Source organism: Perna viridis, chromosome 1 (genome assembly GCF_037379345.1).
Source record: "Perna viridis isolate PV_CMFRI_1.1 ecotype Kerala chromosome 1, ASM3737934v1, whole genome shotgun sequence".
NCBI lineage: Eukaryota > Metazoa > Mollusca > Bivalvia > Mytilida > Mytilidae > Perna > Perna viridis.
The window spans coordinates 4,080,516-4,098,275 of NC_142445.1; the positions used below are offsets into that span (position 1 = coordinate 4,080,516).

At 31.8% G+C, this 17,760-nt stretch overlaps 1 protein-coding gene across 2 annotated transcripts; it reads left to right on the forward strand.

Moving 5' to 3' along the window:
* Window positions 1-171: 171 nt before the first annotated feature.
* LOC148626905 (uncharacterized) lies at window positions 172-15,300 on the forward strand. 2 transcript variants are annotated; one of them, XM_088559670.1, is made up of 3 exons: window positions 172-210; window positions 10,638-10,987; window positions 12,699-15,300. In XM_088559670.1, the coding sequence occupies exons 2-3, from the start codon at window positions 10,666-10,668 to the stop codon at window positions 13,031-13,033; spliced, it is 657 nt and encodes a 218-aa protein (XP_088415796.1). In that variant the 5' UTR covers window positions 172-210; window positions 10,638-10,665; the 3' UTR covers window positions 13,034-15,300. The 2 variants fall into 2 exon arrangements, with proteins under 2 accessions (XP_088415796.1, XP_088415702.1); XM_088559576.1 differs by having other exon boundaries at window positions 193-236.
* The last annotated feature ends 2,460 nt before the right edge of the window (window positions 15,301-17,760 follow it).

A 17,760-nucleotide genomic window follows, 5' to 3' on the forward strand; every position in this document is an offset into this window, starting at 1 on the left:
TTCCTTCTCTAGATGCAAGTAAACTTGGAAAAACTTAAAAAAGCAGACTGATTTTTCCCTATTTTTGGACGTTTTATTTACTTTAAATCAAATGGATAGTGTACGGAATATAAGTCATTTCAAAAGTTCTACATTAAACAACTAATCTAACAACAAAACCTCATCCTTTTATTCAAATGATCAACCATTTTTTTTTCTTCCTGGTCTGAGGTATTGAGTTTGAAAATTCAAGTCAAGTAAATTTTATTTAAAGTCGATATATCAAAGAGGAAACATAAGCTCTGTAAAGCTTTTAAAATCGACATACATAAACACAAGACACGCATATAAGCTTAAAGCAACATGACATACTAGTTTTAAATAACATAAGTAATCAAGCACACAATTTCACAAAAAAAAGCACTAAAATAAAAGCAATGCAGACTAAATTTGAAAGCTGATGCTACTAAGCAGCTAAAAGCATTAAAATTAACATGCCAGGCAAATTAAAATAAAAATGAAAGATTTTAAGGAGATGATGTTGCATCTGTCGGGTAAGCCACATGGGGGGGGGTTAACTTAAGTACAGTGGTAGGTACAGATGTGCGGCCCATATTGGTGATTATGATTAGTAATATATGATAAGGGTAGGAAATAAGTTGCAGTATATGTGATTGGGGTTAAAATTAACAAATGGTACCCTATATATATAGTAATAATTTACACATGGTAATTGATTCGACATCAATTGAATCGTCCTTCAAATCATCAAATTAAATGAAGATTAACACTTGACTGACAAGCAAGAAGGCTCAAACATGATGATATCTTTAGATACAATGTCAAATGTTCTGATCAGCATCCTGCTGTGATGGCTAGATACTGATAAACACCATGAATATATATATATATATAGTGGGAATACTATTCTCAAACCTCTTGAAAAATTATATAACTTTATTTTCCTCAAAGAAACATTTCCTAAACTATGGAATGAGAGCTTTTTGGTTCTTCTACTTAAATCAGGTAATAAGACTGACCCCTGTAATTATAGGGGAATTTCTATAACTTCTATGGAATGAGAGCTTTTTGGTTCTTCTACATAAATCAGGTAATAAGACTGACCCCTGTAATTATAGGGGAATTTCTATAACTTCTATGGAATGAGAGCTTTTTGGTTCTTCTTCATAAATCAGGTAATAAGACTGACCCCTGTAATTATAGGGGAATTTCTATAACTTCTATGGAATGAGAGCTTTTTGGTTCTTCTACATAAATCAGTAATAAGACTGACCCCAGTAATTATAGGGGAATTTCTATAACTTCTATGGAATGAGAGCTTTTTGGTTCTTCTACATAAATCAGTAATAAGACTGACCTCAGTAATTATAGGGGAATTTCTATAACTTCTATGGAATGAGAGCTTTTTGGTTCTTCTACATAAATCAGTAATAAGACTGACCCCAGTAATTATAGGAGAATTTCTATAACTTCTATGGAATGAGAGCTTTTTGGTTCTTCTACATAAATCAGTAATAAGACTGACCCCAGTAATTATAGGGGAATTTCTATAACTTCTATGGAATGAGAGCTTTTTGGTTCTTCTACATAAATCAGTAATAAGACTGACCCCAGTAATTATAGGGGAATTTCTATAACTTCTATGGAATGAGAGCTTTTTGGTTCTTCTACATAAATCAGTAATAAGACTGACCCCTGTAATTATAGGGGAATTTCTATAACTTCTATGGAATGAGAGCTTTTTGGTTCTTCTACATAAATCAGGTAATAAGACTGACCCCAGTAATTATAGGAGAATTTCTATAACTTCTATGGAATGAGAGCTTTTTGGTTCTTCTACATAAATCAGGTAATAAGACTGACCCCTGTAATTATAGGAGAATTTCTATAACTTCTATGGAATGAGAGCTTTTTGGTTCTTCTACATAAATCAGGTAATAAGACTGACCTCTGTAATTATAGGAGAATTTCTATAACTTCTGTGGAATGAGAGCTTTTTGATTCTCCTTCATAAATCAGGTAATAAGACAGAACCCTGTAATTATCGGGGAATTTCTATAACTTCTATGGAATGAGAGCTTTTTTGTTCTCCTTCATAAATCAGGTAATAAGACTGACCCCTGTAATTATAGGAGAATTTCTATAACTTCTATGGAATGAGAGCTTTGTGGTTCTTCTTCATAAATCAGGTAATAAGACTGACCCCTGTAATTATAGGAGAATTTCTATAACTTCTATGGAATGAGAGCTTTTTTGTTCTCCTTCATAAATCAGGTAATAAGACTGACCCCTGTAATTATAGGAGAATTTCTATAACTACTATGGAATGAGAGCTTTGTGGTTCTTCTTCATAAATCAGGTAATAAGACTGACCCCTGTAATTATCGGGGAATTTCTATAACTACTATGGAATGAGAGCTTTTTGGTTCTTCTTCATAAATCAGGTAATAAGACTGACCCCTGTAATTATAGGAGAATTTCTATAACTACTATGGAATGAGAGCTTTTTTGTTCTCCTTCATAAATCAGGTAATAAGACTGACCCCTGTAATTATAGGAGAATTTCTATAACTTCTATGGAATGAGAGCTTTGTGGTTCTTCTTCATAAATCAGGTAATAAGACAGACCCCTGTAATTATAGGAGAATTTCTATAACTACTATGGAATGAGAGCTTTGTGGTTCTTCTTCATAAATCAGGTAATAAGACTGACCCCTGTAATTATAGGAGAATTTCTATAACTTCTATGGAATGAGAGCTTTGTGGTTCTTCTTCATAAATCAGGTAATAAGACTGACCCCTGTAATTATAGGAGAATTTCTATAACTTCTATGGAATGAGAGCTTTTTGGTTCTCCTTCATAAATCAGGTAATAAGACTGACCCCTGTAATTATCGGGGAATTTCTATAACTTCTATGGAATGAGAGCTTTTTTGTTCTCCTTCATAAATCAGGTAATAAGACTGACCCCTGTAATTATAGGAGAATTTCTATAACTTCTATGGAATGAGAGCTTTGTGGTTCTTCTTCATAAATCAGGTAATAAGACTGACCCCTGTAATTATAGGAGAATTTCTATAACTTCTATGGAATGAGAGCTTTGTGGTTCTTCTTCATAAATCAGGTAATAAGACAGACCCCTGTAATTATAGGAGAATTTCTATAACTACTATGGAATGAGAGCTTTGTGGTTCTTCTTCATAAATCAGGTAATAAGACTGACCCCTGTAATTATAGGAGAATTTCTATAACTTCTATGGAATGAGAGCTTTGTGGTTCTTCTTCATAAATCAGGTAATAAGACTGACCCCTGTAATTATAGGAGAATTTCTATAACTTCTATGGAATGAGAGCTTTGTGGTTCTTCTTCATAAATCAGGTAATAAGACAGACCCCTGTAATTATAGGAGAATTTCTATAACTACTATGGAATGAGAGCTTTGTGGTTCTTCTTCATAAATCAGGTAATAAGACTGACCCCTGTAATTATAGGAGAATTTCTATAACTTCTATGGAATGAGAGCTTTGTGGTTCTTCTTCATAAATCAGGTAATAAGACTGACCCCTGTAATTATAGGAGAATTTCTATAACTTCTATGGAATGAGAGCTTTGTGGTTCTTCTTCATAAATCAGGTAATAAGACAGACCCCTGTAATTATAGGAGAATTTCTATAACTACTATGGAATGAGAGCTTTGTGGTTCTTCTTCATAAATCAGGTAATAAGACTGACCCCTGTAATTATAGGAGAATTTCTATAACTTCTATGGAATGAGAGCTTTGTGGTTCTTCTTCATAAATCAGGTAATAAGACTGACCCCTGTAATTATAGGAGAATTTCTATAACTACTATGGAATGAGAGCTTTGTGGTTCTTCTTCATAAATCAGGTAATAAGACTGACCCCTGTAATTATAGGAGAATTTCTATAACTTCTATGGAATGAGAGCTTTGTGGTTCTTCTTCATAAATCAGGTAATAAGACTGACCCCTGTAATTATAGGAGAATTTCTATAACTACTATGGAATGAGAGCTTTGTGGTTCTTCTTCATAAATCAGGTAATAAGACAGACCCCTGTAATTATAGGAGAATTTCTATAACTTCTATGGAATGAGAGCTTTGTGGTTCTTCTTCATAAATCAGGTAATAAGACTGACCCCTGTAATTATAGGAGAATTTCTATAACTTCTATGGAATGAGAGCTTTGTGGTTCTTCTTCATAAATCAGGTAATAAGACTGACCCCTGTAATTATAGGAGAATTTCTATAACTACTATGGAATGAGAGCTTTGTGGTTCTTCTTCATAAATCAGGTAATAAGACAGACCCCTGTAATTATAGGAGAATTTCTATAACTTCTATGGAATGAGAGCTTTGTGGTTCTTCTTCATAAATCAGGTAATAAGACAGACCCCTGTAATTATAGGAGAATTTCTATAACTTCTAATTTAGGAAAACTGTTTAATAGAATAATTTATGCTGGAATTTACAAACAGCAAATCTCTCCTAAGTGAAAACCAAATTGGTTTCAGAGAAAACAGTAGAACTGCTGACCATCTATTTTCAATCAAATCCATTATTGACCACTATAAAAACAAGAAAAGAAAAGTTTTTGCTGTTTTTATTGACCTATGTAAGGCTTTTGATACCATTTGGCGGGTTGGTCTTTTTTACAAACTTGCGTCAGCAAATGTTCGTCCAGAACTATTTCAAATAATATTTCCTATGTATCATAATACTACAAATAGAATCAAATTTTCAAATGAACTAAGTTCCACATTCAAATCAGAATGTGGTGTCAAACAAGGTGATGTTTTGAGTCCTTTATTATTTAATATTTTTTTAGATGACTTTGTAAAGGTATTAAAGTCAAATAATTGCAATCCTGTAAAAATTGGGTATATATCAGTAAATTGTCTTTTATATGCTGATGACTTAGTTATATTATCTGAAAGTAAACAAGGTTTACAAACTAACTTAAATATTGTTCATGAATATTGCTGTAATTGGAAATTATATGTTAATGTGTCCAAATCTAAAGTTATTGTATTTAATTCAAATGGTAGATCTTATATTAATGAGTTTACATACAATAATGATATCATTCAAATAGTACCAAAATATTGTTATCTTGGTGTCATGTTACATTATAATGGTAAATTTAATTTAGCTGTATCTTTGCTGATGGAGAAGGCTAGAAAAGCTTTATTCAAGATAAAAAAAGTCAGTAGGGCTAGATTATTCATGTCATCTATTAGAAAAGCTGTTTGATACTTTAATTAGCCCCATTCTTTTGTACTGTTGTGAAGTCTGGGGTATAGATATTGATACATGTACTTTTAATAACTCAGTTGTAGAAAAATTTCATTTAAAATTCATCAAGGAAATTCTTAGTGTACATTGCAAAGCTACAAATGCTGCATGTCATTCTGAACTTGGACGACTCCCACTTCACTCAAAAATTATGTTTTCCTGTGTTAAATTTTTAAATCATCTTCTTTCCTCAGAAAACACTTCGGCTTTCAAAATATTTCAAGCTACAGAAAACAATAACACTTGGACAAAGAGAATATATTCTATTACCAATAAACTTGGTTTTTCACACATAATCTATGAAAAATGTAGCTTTAAACCTATTTTATCAAATATAAAACAACGAATAACCGATCAATTTATGCAAGAGCAACATTCCCAAATCCAAAATTCAAATAAACTAACATTTTATCGAAATATACACATTGGATACAAACGAGCAAGATCAGAAAGATCCTCTCTTTGCAATATTAGAATCAGTAGCCATAATTTGGAAATAGAAAAAGGCCGTCATCTATCAATTCCTGCAAACGAGAGATTATGTAAAGTTTGCAACTCTGGGGAGGTTGAAGATGAATTACATTTTTTGCTAAAATGTGAAAAATACTCCAAAGTTAGACGTCAATTTATGTCCAAATTGTCAAATATCCTCAAAAAAGATATTGATTCAATTCATTACTACACAATGAAACAATGTATATTCAGTGATTCATATACTATACTAAAGATTATCACTAATTTTTTAGATATTATTTTTTCTATCAGAAAAAAATTATTTCATAACAAATATCTCTTCTCAGAACATTTGATTAATATTCTATTTACATGTATACCGCTACTATATATGTTACTCTTTTATATATCAATTATATGGGCCTTTGCCAATTATTGTAATTTGTTTGTGCCAATAAAGAATATTATTATTATATATATGAATGGGTTTAATTAACATAAATGCATTACATACATATGAACAGGTGTCGGTTTTTCAAAGTCAATATATGAACGGGGTGGGTAAAAAATTTTGGGGCCACACACCTGTACACCTGTACCAGTTAAGTTACCCTTTCTTACGGTATGTTAAGGACTGAAAATTGCATGAGTTGTGGAAAAATCAGTTTCAATTCTTTTCTAAGCAAGAAAATGATGTATATTTATCTAATATTTCTTATTTGATTGGTTTTTTGAAGTCAAAAGGTCTAAAATGTATAACCAGAAGTCATGTTCAAAAGATCATGTGAGTATTTGGGGTACCTTTCATATATTGATTTGTTACACCTAATTACAGTATGCAACAAATGCATTGTATTTTTTGGTAAAAAAAAATGAAGACTGCATATACTGCTGGTTAAAAACATGTTTTACAGAAAGTATCTGAATTCCAATTTAATAATAATTCAAGAATTAATTTGCTGTTAACAGTTATCATATCATGTAAGTATACAGGAGTAAGTTTGTTTATTATTTTATACACATGTATAGCTAAAAATCTGAATCGTCCAACTCTTAAGAATGGCATCTTAGACTTTATTAACAACTCATCATATATACTTTTCTATATAACACTCCCTGTTAAAAAAGTACTGCACTTAATGAGCAGTGGTATAGCTAATAGAACAAAATGAAGTGCACTCACTTCAGATGTCCACAAACTTTGTTTCCTTGAGGCAGGGAGTTATATTAGAGGGAGAAGTCATTTGTAATGATCTATATAGAACACTGCCATTACTATTTAACAGCTGTTGCTGAGTTTGAAGTAATAGTCTGCTGAGACTGACTACTTTTTGGCAGGGCAGGCTAATTTTAGCAAAAATCTATTTAGCCATATAGTAAATATATTGAAAAATTGTATTAAGGACTGGCTAGAATTTGAGTGAGTTTCCTACCATGATTAAAGATGAAAGATTTGAGAAATTATGGCAACCTATATTTTCATGTATTTGAAAAAAAAGGAATATGGATATTTTCCATTTCAAAATGAGGTAATTTTAGGCAAATAATGAAAAAATATTCACTTTTTCACAAGTTCTTACAGTATGATTTGTCATTGAATGTTTGTGACAACTATTGCATTTATTATATGTAATGAAATTAATATCTAATGATTAAGAAAAAAAATCTGCTGAATGGCAATGGTCATTTTTAATAAGTGTGCTTTAAATATAATTATAAAATAATGACTAAATGAATGTACTTCTTACGTCTTGAGAAAGAAATATCAAAATTTTAATTTTCTTAAACTATACCCCAGTAAGTTGTTAATCATTATCAGGATCTAAAGTTCAACATTTAGAATGTAGTGGAGCATTTCAACACTTAGTGATAATGTTTTTACTGAACAAAAGGAAGAGAATGTCAGCCCCAGTGAAGTATTTTTACATGTAAAAGAGTGTACATATACCTACCATTTTTACTTGTACAAGCTTGTGTCTTCTAGTGGCATACTTTGAATCAAATTTGAAATAAAAAGGCAGGATCTATCATTGTCCTAATATTTTTCGTTTACATTAAATAAATATTTCTGTGCTCAGCACTGAAGAAAAAAGTTTTTGCAAAATAGAAATGCAGGAATGAAATTTGATCCTAGCCCCCCCCCCCCCTCCCCATAAAAATTAAATATTATTTTTATTTTGACAAATGACAAATTCTATTCCCATTTCTTACCTTATTTTGATTAAGTAGGAGAACAGACTCCTTGCAAAGGAGGGGAAAATTCATGACCACCCCTTTTAAAATTATAAGAAGCATGACCCCCTTATGCTGTAATAAAGAATTTAGATCATCCTTTTACATTTTCCAAAAAAATTTGCTCACCACCCTTGTCGGTAAAAATACATCCTAGTTGTGAGACTATTATTTTTCTGGTGTTCCTACTCTTAACATTGCAAAGATATTATTAAATGGATGACAATCAATCATATACTTGAGATCTAAAATTCAAGTGGTCTGTTACATAAATTTTAAAGGCCGAGCAAAGCAAAGCAATGCAAGAACATTTATGGGGATGGAATTTGTATATGAAAAATCATTATTTCATGCAAAAAATGTATCCTCAAATTTCAGGGGAGGGTCATTTCTGAGTCCGCACCTTTGAAGCCATGCCTGGATTAGATACTCTGTGTGAAACTGTTTCTACATTTTTACCTTGGTAAATGAACTGGCAAATTGTGTTTTATTTGTAATAATACGGAACTATCTTAAATATGACTTCGTTCAACAACTTGTCGGAATTAGGAAAAGTAGCTCACATTCTCCAAGAAAAGAACATTGTTCCATATCTCCCACCCGACCCTCGCTAAAATGTTTAATAATGAAATTGGCATAACTCCCCCTAAAACTAACATTCAATGCTGATTATCAATTTTCTTCGAAGTCTAACTGTTAGAAGCATTTTGGTATAAGCTTCTTTGGAATCAGTTGTGAAATTGTAGTCATGAAGACAGATGGACACAAGGAGGGATGCCTGGCATTTACCGGTACAGAAGATCTTCCAATGCGGCTTATATGACCAAAGGGAGATAAATCACGAATTTCGCACAAAAATGATGTCACAAATCGACGAAGATATAATAGTTTGTGCCATACAATGCGCATAAACAATAGTGTGATTTGTCTTGAACTAGTATAAAAACTGGGGAGGCACAGTTATTTTTACACATTATATAAACTTTTGTTAGGAGTGACCAGTCCATGTAATATAAAGTCCCTGATTGAGGTAGAAAAACCAAAAAAAGATCTTTTTTAAAATGACAAATAGTTCCAGACTTCGACAATCACGAAAACCTGCTATTTGGTTTATTTTAATGTTTTTATGGTAAAAAAGTCAAGTTCTTTTTATTATTTTATCAATGTATATGATACAGTGCAAATTTGAAATCAGTAATCCATAATCCTCCTAAGGCAAGTTGGAATTCTAGTTTCTTCTTGGACAAACTGGAATTCCGTTTTGCCCTAGGAGGATTCCAGATCCTACTGGATTCCAGTTTGCACTGTAGTGTATCCTTAGTTGAAGGATTTTTGCAATGCCAGTTGTCATAAACCTAAACCTGTACCTTTTGTATTGGAAAAAATATTTGCAGCAGCACCAGGTACCTTGCACAGCATTCAGTTACTGACTAAAGGACCAATCATTTATATTTTCTACTCATAGCAACAACATACAAGGATTTTTTTTTTTCTTGTTTCCTAGATGTACCAAGTTCTTGACAAATACAATGTATTTTTTCTCAAAATTCCAGATCAAATTATATTATTTCTAAACACACATAGTCCCATGCCCCCTCCACTTGAAGTTAATGGTCTGTCCTTAAATGGGCAACAAAATTATGGATAGGTTTTACAAGATCTCTGAATAAAAACTATAGACAGGGATTACCTGGAAGGGAATATGTATTTTGTTGGGAATATCCCATTTCTCTCAGTTAAAATCATCTTGCTTTACCTCACAGGTGTGATGCTTTCAATGTTTATATGCTAATTGAGAGGTGGATATTGGGGTTTTGCTCTTTTGACTCTCCTTGATGTCTTGGATATACATCATTAATATTCACCCCTCAAATCATCTCTCTCTCCTTTTTGAGTTTTTGATCCTTTAGGATCATGCAATTTGTTCATGCTACAAATTTCACAAGAATCAAAAACTACCAGTGCTATCAGACCTTTGATTAGCACACCTGGCCAAAGGCCATGTAAGCTATTGACACTACTTGACTAATGAAACATTGGGGTCAGACACTAGTTTTTCACATATATCTCCAAAACTGTAAGGTTCAGCCAAATCATGACATGGGTATTAGTGATCAGCATGATTAGATCTATCTGTGGTGAAATTTTCTTTTTAATCTGATAAGCCATATTGGAGTTACTACCCTTTTTCAACGTTTTTTTTGCTATTTTTAATGTTATTTCTTTAAAAAATCCTCTCCTCTGACACTACTTGACCAATTGGAACCAAACTTGGTATGAATGTTCCTTGGGGTATCCTGCATAGAAATGATGTCGGGATTTTTTATCTGTCAAAAAACATGGCCGCCATTACTAAAAATGCCCATCTACATATCATACCAACCTTCCTTTAAAATTTCATCAAAATCCTTTGAGGGTGTAGGAGGAGTTGCGCTTACGAGGTTGTAACATGAAAAAATCTTTAATTTGAATTATGTCCCTTTGGAGTCCACCAACTTTATCTATATTCCCTCATACACTTCTACGTATGATACTAAACCTTCCTATAAAATTTGAGTGGTTTAATATAAACCTAAGTTTTTCTGCTGATTAACATTGTTAGTTTCCAAAATGCTATTTTAAAATATATTTTTCACAGGGTCAATGTGCAAGTTGCACTAACAGAAATGCCTTTGAAGGAAGCAGATGAGCTGAAAATTACAAAAAACTACAAAGATATAATAACTGGTATAGCAGTTGATAAAATTGATATATTAGATAGTTTTATTCAAGAAGGTGTTTTTAGTCTTGACGATATGGATAGGGTCAACAGCAAAGCCACCACACAGGATAAAAATAGAGAATTTGTTAGACTTCTTGTGAGAGGAAATCCTATTGGATATAAAGCTTTTATAGACTATCTTAAAAAAGATGACTCTTACTCAGATTTAGCTAACAAAATAGAATCAACTGAAGTAACAGTAAAATCAGAAGAACCCAAAACAATTGGTTAGTTATTAATGTGTTGATATGCAATGTTGTTATGTTTTATAATCAGCAACTTACATAATCACTATCAAGTTTTTATATGAACAACTTACATAGTCACTGTCAAGTTTTTATATGCACAACTTACATAGTCACTGTTAAGTTTTTATATGAACAACTTACATAGTCACTGTCAAGTTTTTTTATGCACAACTTACATAGTCACTGTCAAGTTTTTATATGCACAACTTACATAGTCACTATCAAGTTGTTATATGAATGAAAACAATTGGCAGTCGTATAATGGTATAACATTGTCTTGCATGTCTTCATCCATTGCTTTTCCTCTGACACCTTCAATAATTGTTGATTGATCCTTTTAAAATTTTATACAAAGATTCCTAACCACAAAAAAATGTTAGTATTGATTTTAGGGGTTATGGTCACAACGGTTTTAGATTAAGGGGCTAAAAGGGGGAATCAAACTATATAACTACAGTAAAAACATATATTGATCTGTGTTAAAAAAAAATACTGATTTCATATTCAGTGTTAAGAAAACAAATTTCTTGTTATTTATTTATTTTTGTTTCTTCTTTAAATGAAGGATAAAATTTGTTGTAAATTGTTGGTCAGAATATTGGATACAAACAACTTATGATCGATTAACGCTGTAACCTAAAATACTTCTTGATTTATTCAGCGTAAACCGATCAAGTGTACAATATTCTAAACAACAATTGAAAACGATCCTTAATTATTTCTGAATGATGGTACTTCAGTTTTTATGGATCATTGTAAACTTAATTCTAACTGTGATGTCACACGATTAGGCAAAAAAAAAAATGGTGTCTGTTTAAGTTAACCCTACCCACCATAGCACATTTTATTGGTATTTTTTTTATGAAATGCAGCAATACTATCATTTTCAGTTGAGTATTATTAAAATAAAGAAATCCTCCCTTAAGTGCCTATATAAAATAATTTAAGTAAAATGATTTGACCTACCTACCTACCTACCTACTCTATTTTTTTCTTGGCCTTAAAAACCCCAATTTTTAAGTAATATGAAATAATAATGAGGTAGCAATAAATTTTGTTTATTTAAACTTAATACTTTACATACACTAGAACTAAACCTTCCCATTTTTATTTAAAGAAATAGAAATGTGTCTCTGCAGCAAACACACTACATTTTGATCATGTTTTTCGTGAAATTGAAGGCTAGTTCACTTTTAGTAATGTAACCTTGATGATAGCCCAATTTAACTGGACCAATCAATTAAGTAATATGTCTCCACGAATCAGCTGATCACATTGAATGTAACTTGTTGATCCACCCAAGGGCTCTGAATTGGAGAAGACACTGTACAAGCCAAAAGCCTTTCCTAATGGGTTCAAAATCGAGGTCATTGCATATACATGTTATTTGCATTACTGTCTAGGAATCACCATTCAAACAATTCATATCCATTAAACGAGTTGAAGACCTTAAAAATATTATGCAAATTACTTTAAGACACAAAGTATTTAGTAAAGGTTTATGGAGTGAATGAAATTATTTCTCATTTACTAACTACTTATATTAATGGGAACACAACACTATTGCAGGTTCTTAAATCATGTTTTGGGCATCATATTATTATATTAATCATGTTTTGGGCATCGTATTTTTATGATATTAATTCTCTACAATTTTATTACATAATTATACATGTACTTAATTTTTCAGAAAGTTGGATTGGTACAGATAGAATCACACTTGAGAAAAAGAAGGCCCAACTGTCTGATCTGCACTTGCTCCATTTCAGCAAAGCATTGAATCCTGCACATTTGAACATCATTGGAACCAGTTTTGAATTTTCACAAGTGGATGTACAGAACATTGAATATAAACACAACAGGGCACCAGAAGCTGCCAGTCATGATCTTCTTGTCAAATGGCGAAACAAAAAAGGAAATAGTGCCACCGTAGGTTGTCTGTTAGAAAACATGTTAAAATCTTATGAAGCTTTTCCACAATCAATACATGAAGAAAAGGTACGAGATGCAGTTGATAGATTGTAGTGTTTTCTTACCAAAACTTATAATGATATCATTGATACAGTGTAAAATTGAAACAACTTTTTTTTTATGTAAGGTAGGATATATCCAATTTTCTATAGTTTTAACTGAGAAGTCATACTTGATAACAAATTCTTATGATTATGTTGAATCAAATATTTTAGCTTATTCTGACTTGTATATATGAGCTATTGTCATCACTTGTCAATTGTATCGTTCATCCTTTGTCTGGTCTCACTAACCACTTCTAACATTTCCATTACATTACATGTTAAAAAAGTAATTTTCAAAGTTTCACTGTGAATTCCCAGGACAAATGACATCTTAAAGTTGCATACCGTTGCGAAGCTTGGAAAATAAGGCTTCCAAAATCATTATGCTAATGGTACGATGATTGTAGAAATTCTTCACAAAATTTACTTGAATAAATAATACTGAAATCCACATTTTTACCTGTTCTGCTAACTGACAGCATGGAGGCAAATTACTCACACATGTAAACGATATTCATACACTTTTGTAGTTAATTACATATATGATTTTAAAGTACACATTCTCAGCTTTATTTTGACTACTTTTAATCATAATACACACAAATAATGCTCGTACAACGCATATGTCTAGGTTCAGTGTGTTTTTGGTACTACAGAGAGGGGTGGCTATATGACCCAGAAGTGGTTAGTGAGACCTCTGGATGGGTGGACAGGGGTGATAGGGATGCAGGAGTTAAGGGACAGGAATTGGTGGTTGAAGGGTGGGGAGCAGAGTGAAAAATACAGGAAGCAGGGATTATGATTGGGAACCATAATTGGGGGTAAACTGAAAAGGGTTTGGAAGCAGTGGTAAGGAGGGTGTGAGGTGGTGTTCTAGGGGAGGGAAACGGGGAAGAAGTACCCCTGTCCACCCCGTCTTGCATCTGTCATTTTAAATGTATAAAGTCATCTCCTGTAAACTTTAAATTTGACCTGCATCATCCTTAATGTGATATTTAATTAATACTGATCTGGCAACCAACATATGGCTGTTCTGTCTATTTATAGAACATGCGGGTTAAACCGCTTATTCTATATCTTAAGTGGATTCTTGTTAATCATGTAACCTATTTGTTAGAATAAAATATGCAATTAATAGAAATTGTCATTTGGAGGGAAAATACGTGATGTTTTTAATTTTTAAGTGGGATACATTCCAGTATATACAGACCTTCCATTGGAATGGAAGTGTGTACATAACATCTTTTTGAATTAAGAGATCATTTATGGCTCCAGCAGAAAAGTGATAAATTATACATTTAATTATCGAAAAAATGTACAAAAATGACCCATTGATAAATGACAGCCCATTGACATAGAAAAGGAAACATTTATGACCCAATCATATACTTTAACTCTAGAAAAACAGACCCATTCCAGCGGCACATCTGTATGTACGCTGGAAAGAGAAAATCTTGTTGTAAAAACAAATTTCTGAAGAAAACCGAGATATTTCACTAACAATGTATTGTTATTTTACCTGATTTAGGTACATTTTTGAGTAAATTTTGAAAAATATTTATACAATTAAGAGGAATTTTCTCATTTTTGGCAATATGTTATGCAAATAAGAGGATACTTTCACATGGACGAGATGGGAAATGTTTTTGTTCTTTGAGTTTAAGTAACAGGTATGTGATTAAGTGGAATCCACTGTATTTGAAAAAAAATTAAAGACCATAAATGTGATTTCTTTTTTCTGTTTGAAGAGCTCTTCTAAGGCTCCATTGGGTGTGGAGATGCACTTGAAAGGAAAAAAAAATGATGGTTTTGTTGTTTTTGCTACTATCTTGAAAATCACAATAGATTGAAAGAAACATTCAGTGATGATATGATCATATAATTAGGCCTACTAAATTCTATGATGATGACGAGGAACCTTTGTATATAAAAACAATCTTTATTTTTGTTTGTTCAAATAATAAAGCCACCATATTTCCATTTTTCCCAGTGAGATATGCATGTCATTTGAGCCTCTAGTTTGTGTTTTATATCCTCTGAACATGCAAAAATTATTTTTTAAAAAAGGTTTACATAGTATCAACTTTGCAATACCATTTCTATGTATGTCAAATTTACATAGGAATTTATTATCTTAGTAGCATGCATTTGCTCTTCTGTTAATTTAATTGATGGATGTTAGCTGTGTCAAGACTATTACTGTCTACACTTTTCATTGTATTTTCACTAAATTGCCTTTCTAATATCAGGTTTTATATAATAAAATGAAGAAAATGATTTGGTTTAATTTGTTGCAGAATAGCCTATAATATTTTAATGTAGGAGTTATTTTTCTGTCAAAAAAGGTAGGATCTATAATAAAATTATTTTTGCCTCAATTTATGAAATTTCAGTTTTGTTCACCAAAACTATGGGCTTGTTTTACCTAGTATTGCACAAAATTTCTGTACATACATGTAATTAAGACATTGTCAGGGTAGAATGGGGCTTAAAGCTGTGTTTAAACTTGTCAAAGATTTTTTTTGGTGATCTCTGAAGGGGTTTAGGTTTTGCTGTGTTTGCCAGTAAGTTCTTTTTGCATCATTCTAATAATTTGGTGTTTTCTTGAAACATTGTTACTTAGAAATTCCTTTATTTTACATTCAGGTGAGCAAAATAAGTAACTCTAGGTTCTTCCACCAACACAACATTGTTGAGCCATCAGAGGTTTTGTATTATGAAAATAATTCGCAAAAAATGGAGTTTGTCTGTCAGATGTTAAATGACATCTGTATTAATGAGACCCAGAAAAAAATTGTATATGTTGGAAACTTAAAGCCTATATAACTCCTACCTAAAATAAATTTATGGCTATTATGGGGTCTTGTTGTCATTTGTGGTTATATAACTGGCTTTCTTGTCTACATTATACTTAATATTTTGTGCAATAACTTATTCTTATAATTTTTCGTTATCAGCATGTGTTATTCCCTTAGACCAAAAGTTTTTGTTATCTTATTTGGACAAAAGATATGGACATAAAGGCTTTTTTTTATCTCCATTTGACAAAAGGCTATTGGATTTTGTTTAGGTACTTATAGCTTCATAATGCTAGAATTTAAAATCATCTTTTAGACTGGTTATTTTAAAATAGTATCTGTCATGTTAATCATAACTAAAAACTTGACATGTCATGCCTTTTTGACCAAATTAGATGCAGAACATTTTTTTCTGTTCACGTGTTGTCAAATGCCCAATCACTTCAATAACTACTGTCCACTATTACAACTGCACCGACAGTTGGCCATGTGTGAAATGTAATAGGATTCTTTTCTGTTTTCATTCCAATTCCTCTTTTATCAAAAACATAAATGATTTGTAACTTATTCTATCAATTACATGCACACGGAAGAAAAATATGGAAATTTGATCTCCCAGTACTTGTCTTCCAGTAAAACCTGATCTCTATGGGAGAACATGTTTATTTCTAATGCTTGTTACTAACTACACAGACGATCAATCGATACATTGTACATTTAATATTCATGTCAGGAGACAATAATAAAAGTTTTATGTGAAGAGATCAATTGAAAGTGTACCTATAAATTCTAATCATACACATGAGAACAAATTATAGTAAACATGCAATAATGATGTGTTCAGGTATCTCATTGACTTAATTAGGGTGCCATTTCCTGTCATCACTTATATGTGTACATGTATACAATAAACTCTTCACCTGTTACACTCCCTGACAATGGCCATTATAGCTGTAAATCAAACATAGTGACAAATCTCATCACTTTATAACATACCCCAATTTTTAAAAGTCTAATATGCAATCTCACTGCAGTTCCAACACATCTGTGCTACTGCATCAAAAGGAGAACGACAAATTACCCTTGTCCTGTCATTATTGCATCATATACCTCATAACTCAAAAATTTCATACTGTGATTTGCCTAGGAGTATAAAATATATAGCTTAAAATAAGTAAACTGGTCCTATTTTGAATTATGTATATTTTTCATTTACAAATAAACCATTCTTATAGTATGAGAACTTTTATCCCGGCAACTGGTACATTTATTTTCAGTTCCATCCATACACTCATATATTAGTTTCCTTTTGTGATATTTTAAATTGCTATATTGTAAGTCTTTATGTGTTCGTTTCCTTGTTGAATTATTAAAGAGCTGTTTAGACAGTAATTTCCTGATTCCACTTTTGATAAAAATGTAAACAAGAGGTTCCCAGGAGCCTGAATCGCTCACCTGGTTTAATTTTTGCCTTTCAAGGGCAATAACTCTTAACAAAAAGTTGTCCGACAATTTTGACTCCATGGAGACTTTGGTAGGACTTATCATGAGGATCATTTCATCAATCGGAAGTTTCATTCAATCTATCATAGTTTTCAAGATATAGGCTGAAAACTAAAAAACAAGTCATTTTTCACTTCTCAAGGGCATTAACCCTTACATGGTATCGTCTGACAACTTTGATCCCTGAAGACTTTTGTAGGCCTTATAATAAGGATATTTCAGCAATTGAAAGATATTGGCCAAACCTAATGGTTTTGGAGATATATGCAAAAAACTACTGTACAACTCCTATGTTCTTTATTTAGTAAAGGCAGGAATGTTTTTTAAAATCAAAAATCCAAACAGTCATTTTGTTAAGGATACCCTAAAAAACAAAAAAACAAACTTTCATTGAATTCTGTACAGTAGTTTTTAAGAAGAAGATTTTTGGAAGTAA

Bases quoted from the DNA above. Each gene is read 5' to 3' on its own strand.
- LOC148626905 (XM_088559670.1), top strand. From the start codon at position 10,666: ATGCCTTTGAAGGAAGCAGATGAGCTGAAAATTACAAAAAACTACAAA. The intron at 10,988-12,698 runs GTTAGTTATTAA...TTAATTTTTCAG, and splicing joins AGAAGAACCCAAAACAATTG to AAAGTTGGATTGGTACAGAT.